Genomic DNA, 23,443 nt, shown 5'->3' with positions numbered 1-23,443 from the left:
TGACGTGGCCCCCGCCGGCCCACCGCCCGAGGTCTGCTTTTAGTTCCGGGAGCTCCAGGCGCCGCCACCGACGCCCCGAAGAGGAAGAGGAAAAGGGGGAGGAGCGGGGCTGGCGGAACGCCCTACTACTGGGAAACTGAGGCACGCCCAAACACCAGGTGTGAGTACAGGACCCGGGAGGGTGGAGCCCGACGCTCCCGGATCCCGGAGACCGACGGGGTGGGAAGGGTGGCGGTGGAGCTCTTCCCTGCCTGACGTTCCTTCCAACTCTGCTCCTTGCGGAGTCGCAGCTTCTTAACTTAGAATTGAAGCTCTCCTCGGGGATGGGGGCTTCTCCCTATAATCTTAGCACTGGGGAGGCTAAGGCAGGATTGCTGCGAGTTCCGGGCCAACACGGAGCAAAGTGAGACAGGCTTTTAGTGAGATCAGGCCTTAAAGCACTTGCCTTAGCATCTCCAGTACTGTGCTGGGACTTTGCTGTGAGGCACTAGGATGTGGAAGAAGTTGTGGGGCAGATGTGGCGATGACTTGGGAACAGCTGACCAGGAGTCGGGGGAAATTGTTGGAAGGGGACTGTATGACTGTGTCTCAAAAAACCGAAAAACTAATAGATAGCTTTCGTGGTGGCTCACCCCTTTATTCCAGCACCCAAGAGGCAGGGGCAGAAGCAGGTATATCTCTATGAGTTCGAGGCCCGACGAGTCTACATAGTAAGTTTCAGGGCTCCATAACATGACCCTGTCTCAAAAACAAAACAAAACAAACAACACAAAACACAAAAAAGCAAAACAAAACAAAAAACCCAAAAGATTAAGGAATAAAGCTCTGGTGTGAGTGTGGTGGCTTGCAGTCAGCGTTTGGAAAACAGACTGGACGATCACCACCTCTAGGCCAGCCTGGGCTAGCTAGTGAATATTTGTCTCAAAAAGGTGGAGTGGAATGGCTGGAGAGATGGCTAAGTGGTTAAGAAGAGCATTAGCTGCTCTCGCAGAGGGGCCTGGGTTTGATCCATTCCCAGCATTCACATGGTAGCTAACAACTGTCTGTAACTCCAGTTCCAGGGGTTCCAGGGGATCCAATGACCTCTTTTGGTCTCCTCGGACATCAGGCATACACATGGTGCACAGACATACATGCAGGCAAAACACCCATACACACGGAAATAAATAAACTAACAGGCCAGATGGTGGTGGCACACGCCTTTAATCTCAGGAGGCAGAGGCAGGCAGATCTCTGTGAGTTCGAGGCCAGCCACTACAGAGTGAGATCCAGGACAGGCCCCAAAGCTGCACAGAAAAACCCTGTTTTGAAAAACCAAAATAAAATAAATAAATAAACTAACACGTATATTTATATATAAAGTCAGGAATATCTTCTAGGGACCCCTACCCTGATAGAGCCACCAGACCCAGGGGCTAAGATGTTCCTGTACACATTAAAAATAATTTTTTTAAGCCAGCCGTGGTGGCACACACTTTTAATCCCAGCACTCGGGAGGCAGAGGCATGTGGATTTCTGTGAGTTTGAGCCAGCCTGGTCTACAGAGCAAGATCCAGGATAGGCTCCAAAGCTACACAGAGAAACCCTGTCTCAAAAAACAAAAAACAAAAAACAAAAAAAGAAAAAGAAAATTTATTTTTATTTTTTTCAGAGCTGAGGACTGAACCCAGGGCCTTGAGCTTGCTAGGCAAGCGCTCTACCACTGAGCTAAATCCCCAACCCCACATTAAAAATTTTAAAGGTGGGGAAGCTGTGTGTAGGAAAACTCTGTCCCCAAAACAACAGCAACAACAAACTAGTAAGTAGCCTAGACGGTAGCTCACGCCTTTAATCCCAGCACTTGGGAGGCCAGCCTGGTATACAGAGTGAGTTCTAGGTCAGCCAGTGCTACAGAGTGAGACATTGTCTTGAAAATAAGTAAGTAGGTAAAAATAAAAGAGGGGTTCCTCCATTTTTTCCCCATGGATTCCCCCCAGACCTCTACAGCTTGAACTCAGCGCTCTCCTTCCAGCTGCATGGAGGGCAGACCAGAATCCTGCCCACAACCAGACCACAGCCCAGACACACTCTATTTATAAAACTGTGGTAATTCTGGGGACAGAACCCAATTTGGGGCTCTGTCTGTAGGAAGAGATGCTTGATAATAAAAACAGTAACAATAGCTACCGTGTTCCAGGCTCAAGTCAGGTCCTGTGTATGGTACACTTTTTAGTGAGTCCTCAACCCTCCTAGAAGAGTCCCAATAAACACATGAGAAAACTAAGGCTTAAAACAGTGCAGGGACAGGCCAAATGGCTCAGTGGCTAAAAACACTCACCAACAAGCCTGAAGACCTGAGATCAATCCCTGGGTTCACATGATGGAGGGAGAACCGACTCCTGTAAGTCATCCTCTGTCTTCCACGGGCACGTGGGCACTCTCAATGCCCAAACTCACACACACATATGCATGCACACACATCGTACACAAACACACACAAAATGGAGTACAAGGCAGGAATGATGTGCATGTCTGTAATCTTAGGACGCAGGAGGCTGAAGAATTGGAAGTTCTAGGTCATCCTCAGGTACATAGGGAGTTCAATGTTGTGAAATAGAGTATTTGTTAACTATGTAAAGATGTGTTGCATTTGTTTGTGTTGCAGAATAATTGTTTAACTATGTAAAGATGTGTTGCTTTCGTTTATGCTGCATTTGTTTAACTATGTAAAGATGTGTTGCTGTTTCACCTTGCCTGCCTAAGGTACCTGATTGGTTTAACAAAAAGCTGAATGGCAGCCGGGCAGTGGTGGCACACGCCTTTAATCCCAGCACTCGGGAGGCAGAGGCAGGTGGATCTCTGTGAGTTTGAGGCCAGCCTGGACTACAGAGTGAGTTCCAGGAAAGGCGCTAAGCTACACGAGAAACCCTGTCTTGAAAAAACAAAACAAAAAATAAAACAAAAAAACAAAAAAAACAAAAAAAAAAGTTCCAGGTCTGGAGAGATGGCTCAGCAGTTAAGAGCACTTGCTACTTTTGCAGAGGACCTGGGTTCAGTTCCTAGCACCACATGGCAGCTTACACCCAGAGGATCTGGCACTCTCTTCTTGCCACTGAGGGCACCAGGCACATACGTAGTACAAAGATATACATGCAGGCAAAATATCCATACACAGAAAATAAAAATAAATAATTTCTTAAAAAAAATAAAGCAATGCCGGGCAGTGGTGGCACACGCCTTTAGTCCCAGCACTGGGGAGGCAGAGCCAGGTGGATCTCTGTGAGTTCAAGGCCAGCCTGGTCTACAGAGCAAGATCCAGGAAAGGTGCAAAGCTACACTGAGAAACCCTGTCTCAAAAAAAAAAAAAAAAAAAAAGCATAAAAGAACAGATATTGTTGGGTTCTCACCACTCATGTCACATGGCTTACAACTATAACTCCAGTTCCAGGGGATCTAATGCCCTCTTCTGGACTCTGCAGGCACTGCACCCAGATGCGAATACCCCCACATATTTACACACACAGCTGAAAAATAAAAATAAGAGCTGGGCAGTGGTGGTGCACACCTTTAATCTCAGCACTCGGGAGGCAGAGCCAGGCGGATCTCTGTGAGTTCGAGGCCAGCCTGGTCTCCAAAGCAAGTTCCAGGAAAGGCGCAAAGCTACACAGAGAAACCCTGTCTCGAAAAAAAAACAAAAAAACAACAACAACAAAAAAAGAGGGGCTGGAGAGATGGCTCAGCGGTTAAGAGCACTGACTGCTCTTCCAGAGGACCCAGGTTCAATTCCCAGTACGCACATGGCAGCTCACAACTATCTGTAACTCCATTTCCAGGGGACTCTCTCACAGACATACACACAGGCAAGACATCAATGCATATAAAATAAAAAGTTTAAAAAAAGGAGTCTGTACTAATTGTGGACAGATATTTTCCAAGTATCCCTCCTATGCTTTTCATCTGTGGTGGTAGGGATAGAACTCAGGGCCCCATGTACGCAGGGCAAGCACTCTACCAACTGTGCTATATGCCTAGCCTTCATGTCATTTTTTCCTAAACAATACAGAAATACAGCTATTTACATAGGACTTATCGTATCAGGGATCAATAACATAGAATGATTTAAGGGGCTGAGTAGTGGAGCTCTTGCTTAGCTCACATGGAACCCTAAGTTTGATCTTCAGCACCTAAAAATGAAAAAAGTATTATATATATATATATATCATAAAATATATATAATGGTTTAAGGTATAAGGAAGGATTACACATGTTACATACAAATACTAGCCCCATCTGGCCCTGAACTTTTTTTTTTTTTTTAGTTTTCCAGGACAGGGTTTCTCTGTGTAGTCCTGGCTGTCCTGGAACTTACTCTGTAGACCAGGCTGGCCTCAAACGCAGAGATCCGCCTGCCTCTGCCTTCCGAGTGCTGGGATTAAAGGCGTGCGCCACCACCACCCGGCCGGCCATTCGAGGTTTTTGCTGTAGGTAGGATCCTGTTACCAACCTTCAACAGACACCTACAGGTGACTCTATTCACCAAAGAGGCTCACAGCAAACCCAAAACATCAAGAGAAGATGAATCTAGACAGGATGAAGGAAGGGCTGAGGGTGAGAAATGGGGTAGTGCCTAGGAGTCGGATGTTAACACAGTGGCAAAACGGTGTGTCTCAACACTGCAACTGAGGCAGGGCTCCTCCCGAGAAGCCAAGTTCAGCAGAGGAAGGCGAGGCCACAATGACAGGGTCACTTGTGAACCACCTCCTCTGGAGTGCTATCACTTCAAAAAAGTCATTTCCTCCCATTTTTCTTTGCTTGAGATAAGTGGAGGAAAGAGGGCCAGCCCCTTTCTGTTTGTAATCCCTGGATTTGGACGGTAGAAGTAGGAAGGTCAGGAGTTCAAGGTCATTTTTAGTTTAGTGAGTTTGAAGTTAGACTGTGGGAGACTCTTTCTCAGAACAAAGAGGTGAGGACACATTAAGGAGGAGAGAAAAAGAACACCCAGGGACACAGAGAAGGAAGTTAGTCTTCAGGGCTCTCTGCTAGAATGTGCACTTGTGTACATTCTGTGTGCATTGGTTTTGGTGGACAAAGTTTTGAAGGAAAAGATACCATGTGAGAACATTTTTATGGATTTCTGGAAAACTGCTTAAAGGAGCCTATGAAGAAAGATACACAGTACTTCTGCCCTAATATGGCTCTCGAGTGTCTCTTTTTCAATCTATCTTGTTTGTTTATTAATTTTTGGTTTTTCGAGACAGGGTTTCACTGTGTAACCCTGGCTGTCCTGGAACTCACTCTGTAGACCAGGCTGGCCTTGAATGGAGATATCCTCGCCTCTGCCTCTGGAGTGCTGGGATTAAAGGTGTGCGCCACCACCGGCCCCATCTTTCTTCCTTTTTTTTTTGAGACTAGAGCGCATTATGTTCGAAGCTCAGACTGGCTTTGAACTCACGACTTTACTTCAGCTTCCTCAGTACTGGAATACAGAAGTAATCCACTACTCTAAACTTCGTTTCTCACCCTCAACACTTTTGTAAGGAGTGCCGCTCTGGTGTAAAGGGCCCTTACAACTGTGAGCATCCTTCCTTCACCCTTCTTCAGCTTCCCTGTGCTCTCCGCTAACCCACTAGAGAGCCGGCCTGGAAAGAACTACATTTCCCGTCGACCTCTGCGCTCTACACCAGGACCGTCTTCCTTCCGGCCTGAAGCCTTCTACTCCTAGGGTCGTACCAGTTTCCGCCCCGCTGCCCCTCAGGTACGGCCTCTCTCTCCCCTTACGTCCTGAGCTCGTTCCCTCCTCTTACGCAAGCCCCCGCCCACTCTACAGGCCTCCCCCTAGAGGGCGTAGCTCTCGCGCCATCGTGAGACCTATTGGCTCTTCGGCACCACTAGGGCGTGGCTACGGGACCCGGGCGGGTCCATTCCGAACAGCGGCTGAGGCGTTCGCGGTGGTGGCGTCGAAGCATGCACGCGGCAGGTTTGGCGGCGCCGGCGGGGACGCCCCGGCTGCGTAAGTGGCGTACGTGGCTGGCTGAGGAGATCGGGCGGGCGAGGGTGTGGCGGGGCCGTCGCGGCGGTTGGCGAGGTCACTCCAGGTCGGACGGAGGTCAAGAGATCCAGGACCTGGAGATTCTAGGTGTGCACAGCGCAGGGATGCCAAGTCCGGGTAGGGGGCGCATTGCGGGTAAATTCCTTTAAAAGAAAGCAAGTCGGAGTAGAATTTAGTGTGATGTTCAGAGAAACGCGACTTCCATTCATTTGCAGTCAGCGATTTGCCCTCCTGTGCTCCCCACTTCTCAGAGGCTCCCTAGTGCCCACGAGCTGTCACCCACGCTCCACAGTACTGCCGCCTGGGCACTCCGTGTGCGGACAGGGCCATATTTACACCCCATTGACGATCGGAACTAGTATTTATCGTCCTGTTAACCTCCTTTCCCCAGCGGCGAATTTGAATTCCTCTTTGAGTTCCTCTTGGGGTCTCGGTCTCTGTGTGTGTGTGTGTGTGTGTATCTATCCTGTTTTTTTGGTTTATTCTTCTAACATATCTTAACTCCAGTGAACCTTATGCCAGGCCCTGGGCTGGAATTTGGGCACACACTAGTAACCACCAAAGCCCTGGTTCTTGCTTTCTTACAGCTAGAGTTCAGGAAGAAGACATTTAACAGGAAGCAAATGTGTCAGTCAACAAGAGTAGTTGAGTAATAAGTAGAGAGTAATCTGGGATATACTAGGGCCTGAGGAGGACCCGTTTCCCCCTTCACTCTAGCATCAGTGTCCGGCAGGCCGGTGATGCGTGATGCAGGGGATCCAGCAGAGGCCAGCTAGCACTTGTTCCTGCCCTTCATGGAACTGCCAGTACAGAGCAGAGGTCAGGGACAGCCTGAAGCAATGGAGCTGCTCTGGTAGGAGCAAAGGGAGTGAGGTGCCATGGTGCACACCTGTAACCCCAGCACTTGGGAGATGGAGGGAAGAAGATTATGGGTTCAGGGCCTGCCTGGGCAACATGGTGTGACTGTCTTTAAAGAAAAAGGTGGGGATGTCAGGAGTTAATTCCGAGAGATGGCTCCCGTTAAGAGTACTTGCCACCAAGCCTGACTACCTGAGATTGATCGATCACCTGGGCCACATGGTGGGAGGAGAGAACTGACTCCTAAAAGTTGTTTTCTGACACACACAGACACACACAGATACACACACACACACACACACACACACACACACACACACACACACAGAGTTAAGAAGAATTAGTTCTTTCTGAAAAGAATGCTGAGCAGATGGTGTTGTGGAGCGCACGGGCTGGGATGGAGCCGTGGAATTCACTTGCTCAGGATTGAAGTATCGCTGCTTCCTTGGAGAGGGCATACCTGATGATGAAAAACCTAGGGGATTCATGGAGGGAAAGGCTATGGAGTCCTGTGCCAAGAAAATAAACAATACGGAGGACCCTGGGCATTATGAGAGGGAATGAGTGAAGTTGGTCAGGAGAAGGGAACACTGAGCAGAGTCCCGAGTGTGACATTGGCAGGGTGAAGGGTGTTCCAGGACGATAGTGTTGCATGATGAAGCGGGGTTTGTCAAAGTTGGGACCTGAGAGGAGGCCGTGGGGCTGGGGCCAGAGTGCCTGGCAGGGCTGTTTGAACTTGGTTCACAGCACAGTGCTCCCTGATCTCAGGCAAAAGATGAAAAGGTTTATGTTCACTTAAAAGGATCATGCAGGTGACATGGCACAGGTACTTGTGAGGCAGAGGCAGGAGGATTACCTGTGAGTTGAAAGCCAGCCTGAGCTACAGGACGAGTCCCAGAACAGCAAGAGCTACATAGTGAGACCTTGTCTTAAAAAAACAAAAAGATCCGGGCAGTGGTGGTGCACACCTTTAATCCCAGCACTCGGGAGGCAGAGGCAGGCGGATCTTGGTGAGTTCGAGGCCAGCCTGGTCTACAGAGTGAACTCCAGGAAAGGCACAAAGCTACACATAGAAACCCTGTCTCGAAAAACAAAACAAAAATACAAAAAACAAAAAGATATGAGTATCACAGAGCAAGGACTGGTGGTATAGGCCTATAATCCTCACTGCTTGGGAGGCTAAAGCAGATCTCAAGTTCAAGGCCAGCCTGGCCTACATAGTTCCAAGTCAGCCTGGCCTGAAGAACTTAGACTCTGTTTTTTGCTTGTTTGTTTTAGTTTTTTTTTTTTTCTACTGAGACACGTAGCCCTGGCTGGCCTGTAACTCACTCCATAGGCCAGGTTGGCCTCAAACTCACAGAGATCCACCTGCCTCTGCCTCCTGAGTGCTGGGATTAAAGACATTCACCACCACACCCCAGGAAGACCCTGTCTTTAAAAGAAAATAAAAAGAGGGCCAGTGATGCAGCTAAGTGGTGGAACACCTGCGTAGCACGCACAAGGCCCTGGTTTCCAATGCTCCATACTTCAAAAGAAGTATCTAGCTGCCTACTGGAGACTCCTTCAGGGAGGCTAAGAGTAGGCAAGGAGCCTGGCATAGTGGTACACAACTATAACCCCCCACACTCCATATGAGTTTGAAGGTATCCTGAGCTACATAGCAAGGCCCTGACTCAAAACACTGGAAGGAAAAGGAAACAGAAATTAGACAGGACCAAGTGAGATGCTTAAGTCCAATAGGCAGTGATGGGGACAGAGGGGAGGGTAAGAGGCACTGTGTGAGAAGTAGGGGACTGTTGGCTGGATGTCAGAGTGGCTGGGTGGGCAGAAAGGTGAAGCCTGGAGGTAGAAGACCTGAGGCTGGACCCAGAAGGCCTCAGATCAGCTGGAGATGGAGCCCAGATGCCAAAGGCACTGTGGATATGAGGCTGATCGTGAGCAAGATTGCATTCAGTGAGAGGAGGAGAGGAGGGCAAGGGTGGAAAATTGGGTCACCCATTTCTGAGATCTGGAAAGGACCCAACCCAGAGGAGGTCCAGGAAGGCAGGAGCATTGGCTGTCTTGTCTGCTGCTACGTCCACAGCAGGGGCTCATGACACAAGTCCTAGCCAGATGTTCCTGGGGTGAGCATGCGAGGTGAGTCAGTGGTTAGAGGTTGCCACCACCTGGGTGGACGGCACCAAATGCTTAGTTAGAAAGGAGTGGAAGAGTGAGCTGGGCCTGAGGTATAGGCCTATTGTCCTAGGTACTTGGAAGGTGGAGGCAGGAGGCATTTGAGTTCAAGGCCAACCTGGGCCAGCTACACAGTAAGACCCTGTTTTTAAAAAGGTGAGGGAGGGCTGGGAAAATGACTCAGTCAAGGGTACCTTGCTCAGATGTAAGGACTTGAGTCCCTGGCACCCACGTAAATAGGTGGGCATGGCAGTACTTGCTGTGATCCCAGCCCTGCGGAGGCCAAGACAGGATTCCTAGGGCTTGTCCAGCTTGCATAGCCAGATCAGTGAGCTCCAGGTTCAGTGAGCGATCCTGGCTCAAAATATAAGGTGGAGAGGATCTGAGAGACAACTAGTGTTGACCTCTGGCCTCTGCACACACATGCATCCTGAGTGCACACACAAACATGTACACCCGGGGTTGGAGAGACGGCTCATCAGTGAAGAGTGTTTGTGGCTCTTACAGGACCTGGTTCTGTTCCTAGCACTCCCATGGTAGCTCAACAGCAGTCAAAACTCATCCACATTAAATAAATAAATCTCTCAAAACAAAAGATAACACGTTTATATAATCCCCTTGCCTCAGCCTCCTGAGTGCTGGGATTGCAGATGTTAGCCACCATGCCCAGCTGGAAGTTTATGGGAGTATCATGAGGCAGTTTGATAGACCACAGAGGAGACAGTTGAAGGGCAGGTTCACTCATGGTCCGATTGCTCCTCCTGGTCTTGCAGTCTTATGTGCTTAGTTCTCTGTGCCACAGCAGTGCTAGCCTGCTCAACAGTCAGGATCTGGAGCCCGAGGGCTAGCCCCATCTCCCCAGACAGCACCTCCCACCCCTGCTTAGACCAGTCTTGGGAAGGAGGGGATTCCTCCACTTCCTCTCCACACCCCAACCCAGCACAGCTTCAGCATGTCCTGCCCCCTGGCTCTGTACATAAATGGCCACTTTCAATATCCCCACCCCCAGCAATGGCCACCCTGGTCTCTAGCCTGGCCCACTCAGCAGCTGCTACTCTTCCAGTGGTTCCCTGCCCCCACAAAGTCAGATGGAACTTTCACAAATTATCTTGGGGTTTTGTTTTTGTTTTATGCCATGCTGGGGAACTGAACCCTGTGTCTTGGAGCGCAGTACCTGGAATATGCTTGGTTAGCACTCTACCGGTTTTTTAGTGGGGAGGGAGAAGGGTGTGCTTGTTTGTGTGTGGATGTGCCTATATGTGGTGGATGCTAGAGGTCAGCCTTGGGTTTCAGTCTTCAGATACTAGCTACCTAGGGCTTGGTTTTGTTGTTTAAAATATTTTATTTAAATATATATGTGTGTGTGTATATGTATATATATAGTGTGTGTGTGTGTGTGTGTGTGTGTGTGTAGGCTAGGGGCAGTGTTCGATTCCCTGGAGTTGACTTTACAGGTGGTTGTGGGTGCTGGGAATTGAACTCGGGTCCTCTGGAAGAGCAGCAAGCATTCTCCATAGCGGAGTCATTTTCCCAACCCCTCCACCTTGTTCCCTTGTTTGTTGATTTGGGGTGGTTTTGTCTTCTGAGACTGGTAGTGTTGGCAACCTGCATGTAATCTTCCTGGTTGTTCTAGAATTCCATCTGTAGACCAGGCTGGCCTCGAAATCAGAGATCCCAGAGTACTGGGATTAAAGACGTGCAGCACCATGCCTGGCTGAGCAAGCTCTTGAAAGGGAGCACTGTCTTGTACTATCTGAGTGACTTTGAACCTCAGCTGCTGCTGCTGCTTCTTCTTTTTTAATTTCATGTGGTGTTTTTGCCTGCATGTATGTCTGTATGAGGGTGTCAGATCCCCTGGAACTGGAGTTACAGACAATTGTGAGCTGCCATGTGGATGCTGAGAATTGAACCCAGGTCCTCTTTGGAAGAGTAGCCAGTGCTCCTAACCACTGAGCCATCTCTCTAGCCCTAAACCTCAGTTTTTTGCTCTGGTTTTTCTCCTCTATAAAATGTGGACAATAGGGGCTGGAGAGATGGCTCTGAGGTTAAGAGCACTGACTGCTCTTCCAGAGGTCCTGAGTTCAATTCCCAGCACCCACATGGTGGCTCACAACCATCTGTAATGAGATCTGGTGACCTCTTCTGGCCTGCAGGTGTACATGCAGACAGAACACTATATATAATAAACTAATAAGTCCTTTAAATAAAATAAAATGTGGACAATAGCATGCTGCCTTGAGAAGCCCAGAGCCTCCCCTGGGTACATCTTACTTTCTGTGATTCTTCGAGAAGCCCATACCATGCTCTCAGTGTGTCTTCTTTTTCTGAGAGCATCTCTCTCTTAACCCTTGTGCTTAAGCCTATATTGGAATATCTTTATTAAATCCCAACTCTTGTCCTACTAAAAATAAGTTTTAAGTGCTAACAGCACCAATTGAATCAGGCTGGTTGTGAGTGGATGAGCGGAGCTATCGTGTTGTACACGTGGTGTGGGGTCAGTGCTCCCTCAGGTTAAATGGTCATAGCACTTACGAGACACTCTTGGCTGCACACCGAGCCCGGGCTTTTGTTCTAGCCGTGTGCCTGGCTGGGCGTTATTTTCCATGTGTCCAGTAGGGTGAGTGCACAACCTAAGCCTGTTCGAGGAGCTGGGTGAGTCAGCTGCGAACAAGGTGCTGTTCCCACCCTGGGGTGGGGGTCCTTCCAGTGAACAAAAGAAACAGGTCATCTGCAGCTGCTGCTCAGTGCTGTCGCCATCAGTGGAGGAGGGATTGGTGGGTGCTGCCGAGAGAGTTACACTCTATGCAGCAAGACTTGGGGAAGAGAGGAGAGAGCCACGAAAGTGTGAGGAGGAGAATGTTCCAGGCTGAGGCAGGGCTAGAAGAGAGGCCCTGAGCTGAGTCTGTGCCCAGTGTGTCAGGGAACACTGAGAAGCCCAGCGGGACAGACTAGGGAAGACAGTGTGGGAGGAGTAGGAAGAGGGCCCTGTTTGTAATGGTGGCACAGGATTGTGTACCAGGACCACGGAGCTCATCATCACCACCCTCATCCTGTGTCTAGATAGGTGAAACATGAGGGGTGAATGGGGGGTGGGTAAGGAAAGGATGGATGATGGACAGATGAACTGATGATGGCAGGTGAGTGGGTGGATAGATGATGGACAGATAGATGAATGGATCGGTGCGAAGATGGCAGCCCATCTGACATCATAGCCGGGGCTATTTTGGTGCCCCTTGTCCCAGCTGGGGCTGGAGCAGGAGGTGGAACCTGTGCAAAATGAATGAGCCCCCTCCATTTTCTTCCGCAGCCTCAAAGCGGAGGGTCCCGGTATCCCAGCCAGGCATGGCTGATCCCCACCAGTTTTTCGACGATACAAGTTCCACCCCGAGTCGGGGCTATGGAGGCCAGCCGTCACCTGGTGGTCTGGGTTACCCCTCCCCTTCCTCCTCTCCTGAGACAGCCTTCTTGGCTAACCCTATGTCCAACATGGCGATGGCCTATGGGAGCAGCCTGGCCGCTCAGGGCAAGGAGCTGGTGGACAAGAATGTGAGTAGACCTGGCTGGTGGGCTGTGGGCAGGGGCTGAGGGGCAGGCAGGGGCCACAGGGCCTCAGGCTTGAGCTTTGCCTCCTCTCCCCAGATTGACCGCTTCATCCCCGTCACCAAGCTGAAGTATTACTTCGCTGTGGACACCGTGTACGTGGGCAGGAAGCTGGGCCTGCTCGTCTTTCCCTACCTACACCAGGTCAGCACCTCCCGCTCGCTCCGCGCCTGCCCGGAAGCAGGGTGGGAGGACCTCAGCCTGGGGTCCTGCCACTCCCCCAACTCTCTCCACAGGACTGGGAGGTACAATACCAGCAGGACACCCCAGTGGCCCCCCGCTTTGACATCAACGCTCCAGACCTCTACATTCCAGGTTACACCCTCCCACCACTGCCTGGGCATGTCTGGGACAGATGTGTGGGTGCCTGGTGGCCAAGGAGGGCTTCTCCTCCTCTGACAAGTGCCTGTGTCTGCCTTTCACAGCCATGGCTTTCATCACCTACATCCTGGTAGCCGGCCTTGCACTGGGAACCCAGGACAGGTAAGGATCCTGGAGCAGGGGAGTGGGTGGGGATGGTCTCGGCTCTCCTGTCTTAGAACCTTGCTACTAGTTGGTTGAGACAGTCGTCACCTCAATGACATCCTTCACCCACCCACATGAAGCCCATCAGGCCCTTTTGTGCTGGGTGACCTTCTAAATCCACCCTTCCTTCCTTCTGGCCTCCACCCACAGATCTGTCCTTATGTTCACAGTCCTCTAGGTGAGCTGCTCCCCACCATCACCCGGTGTACTCTTGCTCTAGGAGCATCTGAGAGGTGATCCTGGCCCGCCCCCCTATTCCGTCCAGCTGTCTTGGCTCGAAGATCAAGCCCCTGATCCTTCCCACCTCCGTGCTCACCCTGCCCTGCTGGGGCTGCCTCAGCGCCCTTGTACATCCAGTTAGTACCTTGATTCAGGAATGTGCTCTTCCCCGACATGTGCCCAGCACCTGCTCATTCACTGTGGTTCCCATCCTATGTCACTTCCTAACCTCCAGGCTGAGTCAGCCCCACCTCTCAAGCACAGCTGCCTGTTCCTTCCCTTTTGTGGCACTGAAAACAAGTGTCAGCAGAAGCAGTGGATTCATTGCTAAGGCTCCAGGGCAGAGACAAGGCCCTACCCCACCAGCTCCTGACTCTTTAGGCTTCAGCCCAGCTGTCCCTTCTTTAAGGAGGAGCCCTCCTGGTACCCCTCACAGGGCTCAGAGGCCCTCCATTCAAGCCCTGACTCAAGTGTCACTGTCTGGGCACAGACCCGCATCCTTGTTGGTCCCTTCTCCATCTCCAGGGGCCCTGACACAGGGCTGCCCCAGGGGATGCTCAGAGGGTGTCTGAGTTACCAGCCCCGTGACAGAGCAAGTGTTGTCACTTCCGGCAGGTTCTCCCCAGACCTCCTGGGACTGCAGGCGAGCTCGGCACTGGCCTGGCTGACCCTGGAGGTTGTAGCCATCCTGCTCAGTCTCTACCTGGTCACTGTCAACACCGACCTCACCACCATTGACCTGGTGGCCTTCTTGGGCTACAAATATGTCGGGTGAGTGCTCCTACCCTGCCTGCCAGTCCCAGACCTTGGCCTCTTCTTCACCCGCTTTCTCCTTCACTCTCAGGATGATTGGTGGGGTCCTCATGGGTCTGCTCTTTGGAAAGATTGGCTACTACCTCATGCTTGGCTGGTGCTGTGTGTCCATCTTTGTGTTCATGGTAAGTGGGGCTTGGGGTGGGAAAGACAGACCACAGGCCTCCTGGACAAACCTGGGGAGGTCTTTAGAGCATCCAAGTACAGAGAATTTAGATCAGTCATATTGCTGAATTGGGAGGGCTTAGAGTGCCCCAAACCTGGAGACTAGGAGCCCTCCTGGAAGAGGGGTCTCCTGTATGGGTCCTCTGGGAAGGGCCAGAACCAGTCAGGTGCCGGGGGCCAGGGTTGCCCAGTACAGAGGCTCTAGGTTCGGTGCTCACCCTCACTTCTGTTCCTACATCCTGGGCTTTCTGCCAGTACGCCCCTGCAAGGAGGCTGAGTCCTTCCAGTACTGACTGAGGGCAGTAGGGACCGCCATGCTTAGGTTGGCCCCTCGCTGTACTCAGGGTGAGTCATTTCCTCAACTTAAGCTTTTGTCTCTTCTGTAAAATGGGGTGCCTCGTGACTGTACCTCAGGGTCTTGGGAGGATTTAGACCCAGCATGAATGAGAAGCAGAGGGCAAACACTGGGATTGTCTGGTAAATCTGACCCACAAGCGAAAGTCTTGTCATCATTTAAAAGTTAGAGGAGCTAGGGAGATGGCTCCATCAGTAAAGAAGACCTGAGTTAAATCCTTAGACTCCACATTAAAAAAAAAAAAAAAAGAGCTGGGCAGTGGTGGCACACGCCTTTAATCCTAGCACTCAGGAGGCAGAGGCAGGTGGATCTGAGTTCGAGGCCAGCCTGGTCTACAGAGCAAGTTCTGGGACATCCAGGGCTGTTATACAGAGAAACCCTGTGTCAAAAAAGCCAAAGAGGAGGGAAAGCCAGGAGTGGAGGCGTACCCTTATAATCTCAGGGCTGCAGATGTGAAGACAGGTAGGTCCCTGGGGCTCACTGATCTGCCAGCCTGGCCTACTTGGTAAAATGCCTGGTTAATGAGAGACCCTGTCTGGAGAAAAGAAAAAGGGTAGACACCCAAGGGTGTCCTGTAGCCGCCACAAGTATGTATGTACATACACGCACATGCACACACACACACACACACACACACGCACGCACGCACGCACGCACGCGCGCACGCACACACACGCACATCCAAAACCCGAGCATTCGGGGGCCTGTGAGATGTCTAAGCAGGGAAGGGCCCTTGCTGACAACTTGAGTTCTACCCCTGGTACCCAGAGTGGAAGGAGAGAACTGACTCCTACAAGTCCTACAAGTTGTGCCAGCTTCCATACCAGGGCTCAAGTGCCCCAACCCCACAAAACAAATACATAAAAAAAAAGCCGAGTGTGGCTCAGGGCTGTAATTCCAGCACTGAGAAGATCGAGGCAAGTGGATCGCCACAAGTTTGTCGCCAACTTTGTCTACATAGAGTTCGAGGCCAGCCAGGACTATGTATCAAGATCCTGCCCTCTACCACCCTCAAAAAGAGAACGCACCTAAGCATGAGCAAAAAGAAAAGAGCTCTTCTAGCTTGTCTGAAAACGTGTCTTCTGGGGCCGGTTGTGTTATGCAGTGGTAGGGCAGTGACCTAGCGTGGGTGGGGACCTGCCTTGCATGAGGGAAGGCACTGTCTCCTGGTAGGCGGAAGGGGCTAAGCCACGCCCTTCAGGTCGGATCTACAGTCTTGCTGCTCATCCTAACTACATCCTACAGAACCTCACCTGGCCTTTGCTTCTGGAACCCACAGTGGCTTGCTCACAGGCCTGGCGAAGTAGCAACTCAGCAGAGCCTTCCAGGAGAGCAAGCTAGAGGCCGCAGAGGGGCAGGGACCCCCACACTGACCCATTTTTCCCCATCTTCCCCCGTGGTACGCAGATCCGGACACTGCGGCTCAAGATCCTGGCCCAGGCGGCGGCCGAAGGGGTACCGGTGCGTGGGGCGCGGAACCAGCTGCGCATGTACCTGACCATGGCGGTGGCGGCCGCGCAGCCGCTGCTCATGTACTGGCTCACCTTCCACCTGGTACGATGAGCGGCCAGCCTCGCCTTCCGCTGCCACATTCATCTCAGCCGACCCGGGCCCCGTCTCCAGGCCCGTGCCCCTCCCTCCCAGCCAAGGTGCTCTTGTCGCCAGCTGCACACCCACAACAATAAACCTGATGGGCTCAGCGCGGCCTCCGCTCCTGACCGGCAGGGGGCGCTGGGGAGCGGGGCGGGCTGCAAGCTTTAATAGGTTAGTGGGGGGCCGCCTTTTTTTTCTTCTTCTCCTTCTTCACCTTGGGTTTCTTGGCCTTGTCCGAGGAACGTTCATGCTTCTTGCAGCCGGTGGCGTGCTTCTGAGGGCCGAGGGCGGTGGGCGGGAGAAAGAAGAGGTGGCCCGGTTGGGAGCGGAACTGGACCTGCCCCACCCACCGCAACAAGGATCCTAAGCTGACCCTGACCAGGGTCATGCAGGGAGAGGGGCAACCTCTTACCTTTCCCTCCCCCTCTGAGTCGCTGGAGCTGCTGCTGCTGCTGGAGTCAGAGGAGCTGCCGGAGCCATGCTAGATGGGGGTGGGGGGGGTGACAGTAAGGGGGTGAGGCAGCTTCCAACCAAGCTGAGAGGCTGAGGTGTGGCCGAACACCCAGGACGGAAGCCAGTCCCCATCCTGGGCCCTCGAGTCGCGATGCCCGGTGGTGAGGTGACTTACCCTTGGCTTGTGAGCAGTGCCTGCCTCTGGTCGGCCCGGAGCTTTAGGGGGACAGTGCTTGGGGTTTCCCACTTGACCTGTCCCCTCTGGCTTCTTAGAACCAGGGCCCAGGGCTGCCGAGGAAAGAAAAGTTAGACGGGTTGTGCAGGCAGCTGGGAGAGGCCCTTCGGTGGGAGTTCCTGGATTTGAGTCCGGCCCCCACCTCGTACAGTACCGCAAATCCACCACTCCGGGGAGCATTACCTGCGGACAGGTCGAAATCCATGGCGATGATCGCTGTCTGGAAGGTCTGAAGGCTTAGGCAGTGCCTGGGGCAGGGGGTGGGGCCGCGAGACCTGCCCCCCCCCCAGGAATTCTGCGAAGCCCCACCCTCCGGACCTTTGCACCCCTCAACTCAGGCCCTGACTCACTCATTGCACTGCCGCTCCCAGCCCCACCCAGACTTCCCTCTGTGCGCAATGGAGGTGGGGGTGGCTGTGGGTTCTGGGGAAAGGGTTGAGGCCTGTCTTTCCATGTACACTGAACAAAGTTAAAGACCATCCTGGGAGCGTGGGGGGGGGGGGGGCTCGGTTCCCGGCCCCTCGGCCTGAGAAAAGTAGTGTCAGGGATTTGGATCCCAAACTAGTGCAGCTTGGTGGCAGCCGGAAGGAAGAAGGCCTCAGCAAAGTTGCACCCTGGGGTGATGGTGGAAGACAAGGCAGATGGGTTAAATTCCTAGACTGGTGCCTGGCAGAGTAAGTGCTTGTGAAATGTGTTGTGTTGTTTTGATAAAGGCAGGTGTCTTAATTTGGGTTGTTAAAACAAACACAGCAGGTAAGTGGCTTGAACAGTAATTTACCTTATAGCTGTCGAGGCTGAGAGCTTGGTGCCAGAACAGAGACAGACCCCTAGTGTGGAGATGGCCTGCATCCTGCCAGTTTGTCTTGGTTTTTCTTATGTCTGGATGCAGGTTCTCTTCCTAATGGCTCTAATCCCAATGGGGAGTTTCACTCTCAAGATCCTATTACCTTCAACAGTACCTCTTCAAAACCATCACATTTAGGACTGGGCTTCACCATCTAACTTTTTTGATCACAAACATTAGCTCCAAGCTGGGCACAGTGATGCAGGACTGTAATTCCACTCTTCAGGAGACCTCAGGAGGATTTAAAGTTTTGCTATAGCTTGGGCTACATAGCATGACAGAGTGTCATGGCACATACCTTTAATTCTAGCACTCGGGAGGCAGAGGCAGGCAGATATCTGAGATCGAGGCCAGCCTGGGCTACAGAGCGAGGTCCAGGACAACCAGAGCTACAACCAGGGCTCTACCTGTCTCAAAAAAATGAGGCTGGTGAGGTGGCCCATTGGGTAAAGACACTTGCCAAGGCTAGTGAGCCGAGTTCAATCGCTAAGACCCACATGGAGGAGAGAACTAGCTCCTGCAAGTTGACGCTGGTACCACAGGTGCACATCCGGGCACATGCACACAAAGAGAGAGAACTGTAATAGAAAAATATGAAAAACAAATGCCTACTCGTATCATAACGAGCACGTGCCGCTCCAGATGCCCGCTTCAGTGTCATTTTGCAGAAATGCCTGCCCTAGTTGCTGCAGGCCCCGTCATTCCAGCACAAGTTTGGTGCTTATCATTATCTGGAATACTTGTTTTTTCTTGTTTTTTTGAGACAGTGTTTCTCTGCCTAATACAGCCCTGGTTGTCCTGGAACTTTTCTGTAGATTAGGCTGGCCTTGAACTCACAGAGATCCACCTGCCTCTGCTGCCCCAGTGCTGGGATGAAAGGTGTGTCACTGCCCCGCCTCTAAAATACTTTTTAAAAAGATTTTAAAAATTTTATGCATGTGTGAATGCTTACATGTGTGTGTGCCGGTATCTGTGGAGGCCAGAAGAGGGTTGCCATCCCTTGGAACTGGAGTCACAAGTGTTTTTGAGCCACAGTGGGTGCTAGAAACCAAACCGCACTCTTCTGCAGGAATAGTAAATGCTCTTCACCACCTCCCCTCTTTAAAATTTAAATTCTTACATATATAGCTGTTTTGTCTATGCATGCCTGGTGCCTGAAGAGGTCAGAAGACAGTGTCAGATCCCCTGGAGCTGGAGTTACAGTTGTGAACCACCATGTGGGTGCTGAGATTCGAACCCATGGCCTCTGGAAAAGCAGCCAGTGCTCTTCACTGTTTAGCCATCCCTCTAGTCCCCTACAGGGGTCTCATGTAGACCTATCTGGCCTGGAACTCATATAACCAAAACTTGTCTTAACATAAGTGGATTCTGTATCCAAAACCTAATACCCATTCCACCCACAGGAATAAAAGCTGAGGAATGCAGTGGAGCAGAGGAGCACTAAGTGTGTGGTGTGCTAGGCAGAGGGTAGATTTTCAAGTGGAAACCTCACTGGAGCTGTGGTTGGTTGCCTGTAGTTGGGAGGCTGGGTTTCCAACAGTGGGGGCTGGCTTCAGGCTTGCTGTGTGACTGAGGTGATCCTGAGTGGAGGCAACACAGGGGCCAGCCCCTGCTGTGCAGTTTCAAGACTACAAACAAGGCCTGCCTGGACTACAGAGTATGTTCCTGGCCAGTCTGTACACCTTAGGGAGACCCTGACCCAAAGGTAAAAAGGGTGGTGGTCGTTGGGGTTTATCTCAAGGGTTGATCACTTGCCTAGCATACAAGTGGTCCTAGGTTAAATCCTCAATAAAAATAACAATCTTATAGATAGAAGTAAATTGGGCCAGGCATGGTAACACAGGCAGAGGCAGGCGGATCTCTGAATTCGAGGCCAGCCTGGTCTACAGAGCAAGTTCCAGGACAGCTGGCCCACACAGACAAACACACAGAGAAACTTTCTCTCTAAAAAACATGAAAAAAAAAAAGATAAAAGTGAATGAAGATAGGAAGGTTCAGAGGTTCAAAGGCCTTGAGGCAGGAATGATGTCCAAGCATCTTTAAGGAAGTCAGAGTGGGAAGATAAGAGAGGCCGAGATTAGGAGGGAGGGTGGGGACCTTTGGCCTGTATCAAGGGGGGAAAGTCTGTCCAGGCAGGAGATAAATTCCATGAGGGTGGAGACCCTGCCTGCCTTGCTCTTCACCCAGACATGTGACTCATAGTGGTGCGTACTGTCATCTGGTGACGCCTCCCGGTTTACCTGACTGGGGAGTGCCCACAGGGACACCTCAATTAGCCCTCACTAACCACTCCGGACCTGTTTCCCCTTGTGCAAAGGTGAGCAAGTGGCCTGTAAGTCAAGCACTGGAAAAGGAGGAGTGGTGGAGGATTACTAATTAGAGGTCAGTCTGAGCTACACAGTAAGACCTGTCTGAAAATACCACAGTGAGGGGCTTAACAGTCAAGAGCACTTGTCCTTGCAGAAGACCCAGGTTCAATTGCTAGCACTCACAGGGTGTTTTGAAACTGTGTATAACTGTGACACACTTCCTCCATAAGGTCATACCCACTCCAACAAATCCACACCTCTCTATTCTCACCTGGAGAAGGGCATCCTCGGGGGCTCACTCGAACCCTGGGATTTTGTTATTTCAATTCACAAATATGTTTCTGGTCAACAATTAGAGTAGGCAGGGAAGGCAAGATGCTGAGGGACCCAGTTGTTGGATATCTATATGCCTGAGGTTCCTCCTACATGCTTGAGGTCATGTTTGACTGGAAAAGTGAGTATGAGGAGGGCTGGTTTAGTCTCTCCTGGGGTTTCCATGAACAGCCAGCTCCTATAAACATTATCCCCATTCAGCCACATCCAGGCAGCTGGATGGACTCACACACACAGAGACTGTTTTCTTTTTCATCAGACTGAAGCACTATACTGGCCTGTGACTACCATAAACAGCAGTGGCCCCTGAGACACTGATCAGCAAATCTGGGAATGTGCTAAGGGGCCAAGCTGGGCTTCCACTCAGTTATCAGTCCAGAACTTATTTCATTCTGCTTCTAAGTTAACATCCTAGCTGTTAATATCTAGATGCTGGGTCAGAAACTGGCATCAGCATCTTTGCTCACAGAACCCCAGAAGACGACATACATGCCCATACAGTGGGTTATGACAGGAGGAACATAAATAGGTGAGGGTATAGTTCAATGGCCCGTCAATTGCCTCACATTAACAAAGGGGTGTTATAACGCTTGGAAAACCTTCAGACAGCTTTATATCTGAGATCTCCCCTGCTCCCTAAACATGTGAGATGCAAACACAACCCTGAGGAATGACCTCCATAGTGCTCAGGATCACCTGGTCTTGAACTTTGAAGCCCTAGGGTCTTGGGTTCCTGGACCAGGAATGGTATGTTTCCATTCTAGGAATGGCTTAAACAGCTTCCTCTTCTAGTGCCAGCTGATCACCACAGAGCGTTGTGGAGTTTGATGCAAGTACAAGTTTTGCAAACTTCCAGGGAGCAGAGACCCATGTAGGTGGATTCTGCTAGCAGTCCAGTTCCCAGCCCTAAACCATGTGGGCTTCTACAGAGTATGTGGCTCCACTGAACACTTTGGTCAATCCAACCAATAGAGGGCAACTCCTTCACCTTGTTTCATCCCCAGGCAACAAAGGAAGGCATCCTCAGTGCACCACCCTGAGCCTCAGGCCAGGGAAGGAAGAGCACATCTTACAAACTCGATGTATCTAGGGCTCTATCATCCATTGGACCCACAAAGATGGACCAGACTGACCTGTGACCTTTAGGGTTACTGTCAATCACTATCAGGGCCAAAATGGCAACTGGCCCAAGCCATTAATAAACTTGACATGGTTCTCTGGGGGATGGTGTGTGTGTGTGTGTGTGTGTGTGTGTGTGTGTGTGTGTGTGTGTGTGTGTGTTCTATCATCCTAGCTGGAGCAAGATGTGTGGGTCCACATGGGATGAGTCCAACAGCATCAGGTACCGAACAGAGCAGGTTTCAATGCTGACAATGGTTTACTTTTCCATTTAAATCTTATGTGTATGGGGGTTCTGCTTGCATGCATGTCATCAATTGTGTGCCTGGTGCCCCAAAGACCTGAAGAGGTGTTAGACCCCCTGGAACTGGAATAACAGATGGTTCAGAGCCACCATGTGGTTGTTGGGAATTGAAATCAGGTCCTTTGCAAGAGCCATCTCTCCTGCTCCAATGTTATCTTTGAGACAGGGTATCATTGTATAGCCCAGGTTCGCCTTGCTTCTGAGTCCCAGAATTACAGGGGTGCGCCACCACCTCCAGGCCAGAATCTCTTAAAAGTGTCCATATGCCAGAGAAGCAAGGACTGTGGTTACTTCCAGGAGGGTGGTCCAAGAGATGCCAGTCTGCCAGGAACATGCCTCAGGACCTGTGTGGAGGATAAGGAGTATCCCAAGAGTCCAGAGGGGAGAGGAAGCCCACAGGGAGGCAAGGCAGCAGGGCAAGGCAGGCCTCACTTGGAGGCCCCATTCAGCCAGTGCTGTGTTAGATCAATACAATGACCATACGACATTTGACGGAAGTCTGGCCAGGGCTCTAGTTAGCTGCCCTGTGGCCACCTTCAAAGTAGAAGAATGCTGAACCACAAAGGGGGCAATTACAGGGCCAAAGGGTGCTTTCCACCCAACTACCAGAGTTCAATCCCTGGACCCACCCACATGGCGGGGATAACTGATTCCTTTGTCTTCTGACCTCTACACACAGTGACACACACATAAATGTAAAAAAAAAAAAAAAAAAAAAAAGAACAGGATTATTACTGACCCAATATAGTCTTAAAAAAACCAAGACTAGGGGCTAGAGAGAGGGCTCAGCAGTTAAGAGCACTGACTGTTCTTCCAGAGGAGCCAGGTTCAACTCCTAGCCACCACGTGGCCACTAACAACTGTCTGTAATTCCAAGATCTGACACCCTCACACAGACATACATGCAGGCAAAACACCACTGCACATAAAATAAAAAATAAGTTATTAAAACAAAAACAAGACTAGCTGGGTGTGGTGGTGCAAACCTTTAGTTTCAGCACTTGGGAGGCAGAGGCTGTCAGATCTCCCGAGTTCAAGGCCAGCAGGACAGCCAGGTCTACACAGAGAAACCCTGTCTCAAAAAACCAAAAAGAACCAAGACTACCCCCTTTTCAGTATGATCTTGATAGGCTGCATCTTAGTCCAGATGGCCCACACTCTCCAAGGTGGTTTGAATGAGAATGGCCCCCTTAGGCTCATAGAGTAGGGAGTGGCACTATTAGGAGGTATGGCTTTGTTGGAGTGGGTGTGGCCTTGTTGGAGGAGGTGTGTCACTGGGGGTGGGCTCTGAGGTTTCAGATGCTCAAGTCAGGCCCAGTGTCACTCTTCCTGCTGCTTGCCAAGATGTAGAACTCTCAGCTCCCTCTCCAGCACCTTGTCTGCCTGTGTGTTGCCATGCTTCCGGCCATGATGATAATGGACTAAACCTCTGAATGCAAGCAAACTCCAGTCAAACACTTTCCTTTATAAGGGTTGCCGTGGTCATAGTGTCCCTTCATAGCAACAGAAACCCTAACT

The 23,443-nt window shown here is 51.0% G+C and overlaps 2 protein-coding genes across 7 annotated transcripts; one reads left to right on the top strand and one right to left on the bottom strand.

Annotated features, from left to right (window-relative positions):
* The first annotated feature begins 54 nt into the window (after positions 1-54).
* On the top strand, positions 55-16,434 carry Yif1b (Yip1 interacting factor homolog B, membrane trafficking protein). 6 transcript variants are annotated; one of them, XM_052762205.1, is made up of 10 exons: positions 55-160; positions 5,610-5,734; positions 5,807-5,998; positions 12,366-12,604; positions 12,698-12,802; positions 12,895-12,973; positions 13,084-13,141; positions 14,018-14,173; positions 14,247-14,340; positions 16,143-16,434. In XM_052762205.1, exons 3-10 carry the CDS (start codon positions 5,944-5,946, stop codon positions 16,296-16,298), a joined length of 942 nt encoding a protein of 313 aa, XP_052618165.1. In that variant the 5' UTR covers positions 55-160; positions 5,610-5,734; positions 5,807-5,943; the 3' UTR covers positions 16,299-16,434. The 6 variants fall into 6 exon arrangements, with proteins under 6 accessions (XP_052618165.1, XP_052618166.1, XP_052618164.1 ...); XM_052762206.1 differs by having other exon boundaries at positions 59-160; positions 5,581-5,734; positions 5,872-5,998; XM_052762204.1 differs by having other exon boundaries at positions 59-160; positions 5,581-5,734.
* A 62-nt stretch (positions 16,435-16,496) lies between these two features.
* CUNH19orf33 (chromosome unknown C19orf33 homolog) lies at positions 16,497-22,611 on the bottom strand. The gene is made up of 4 exons (XM_052762214.1): positions 17,200-22,611; positions 16,957-17,069; positions 16,741-16,809; positions 16,497-16,602 (listed from the first exon to the last, which is right to left on the bottom strand). The coding sequence occupies exons 1-4, from the start codon at positions 17,219-17,221 to the stop codon at positions 16,501-16,503; spliced, it is 306 nt and encodes a 101-aa protein (XP_052618174.1). The 5' UTR covers positions 17,222-22,611; the 3' UTR covers positions 16,497-16,500.
* Positions 22,612-23,443: the final 832 nt, after the last annotated feature.

The sequence above is a fragment of the Peromyscus californicus genome, unplaced genomic scaffold (genome assembly GCF_007827085.1).
Source record: "Peromyscus californicus insignis strain IS unplaced genomic scaffold, ASM782708v3 Scaffold_4__1_contigs__length_199733344, whole genome shotgun sequence".
NCBI lineage: Eukaryota > Metazoa > Chordata > Mammalia > Rodentia > Cricetidae > Peromyscus > Peromyscus californicus.
Note: the sequence above shows the minus strand (reverse complement) of the source record. Positions and strands in the feature narration are given on the sequence as shown.

Excerpts from the sequence above, each read along its gene's own strand:
- Yif1b (XM_052762205.1), top strand. The coding sequence starts at position 5,944 with ATGCACGCGGCAGGTTTGGCGGCGCCGGCGGGGACGCCCCGGCTGCGT. Across the intron at positions 12,605-12,697 it reads AGGAGCTGGTGGACAAGAAT|ATTGACCGCTTCATCCCCGT; the intron begins GTGAGTAGACCT and ends TCCTCTCCCCAG. Across the intron at positions 12,803-12,894 it reads TCTTTCCCTACCTACACCAG|GACTGGGAGGTACAATACCA; the intron begins GTCAGCACCTCC and ends CTCTCTCCACAG.
- CUNH19orf33 (XM_052762214.1), bottom strand. The coding sequence starts at position 17,221 with ATGGATTTCGACCTGTCCGCAG. Across the intron at positions 17,070-17,199 it reads GGATTTCGACCTGTCCGCAG|CCCTGGGCCCTGGTTCTAAG; the intron begins GTAATGCTCCCC and ends TTTCCTCGGCAG. Across the intron at positions 16,603-16,740 it reads ACTCAGAGGGGGAGGGAAAG|AAGCACGCCACCGGCTGCAA; the intron begins GTAAGAGGTTGC and ends CTCGGCCCTCAG.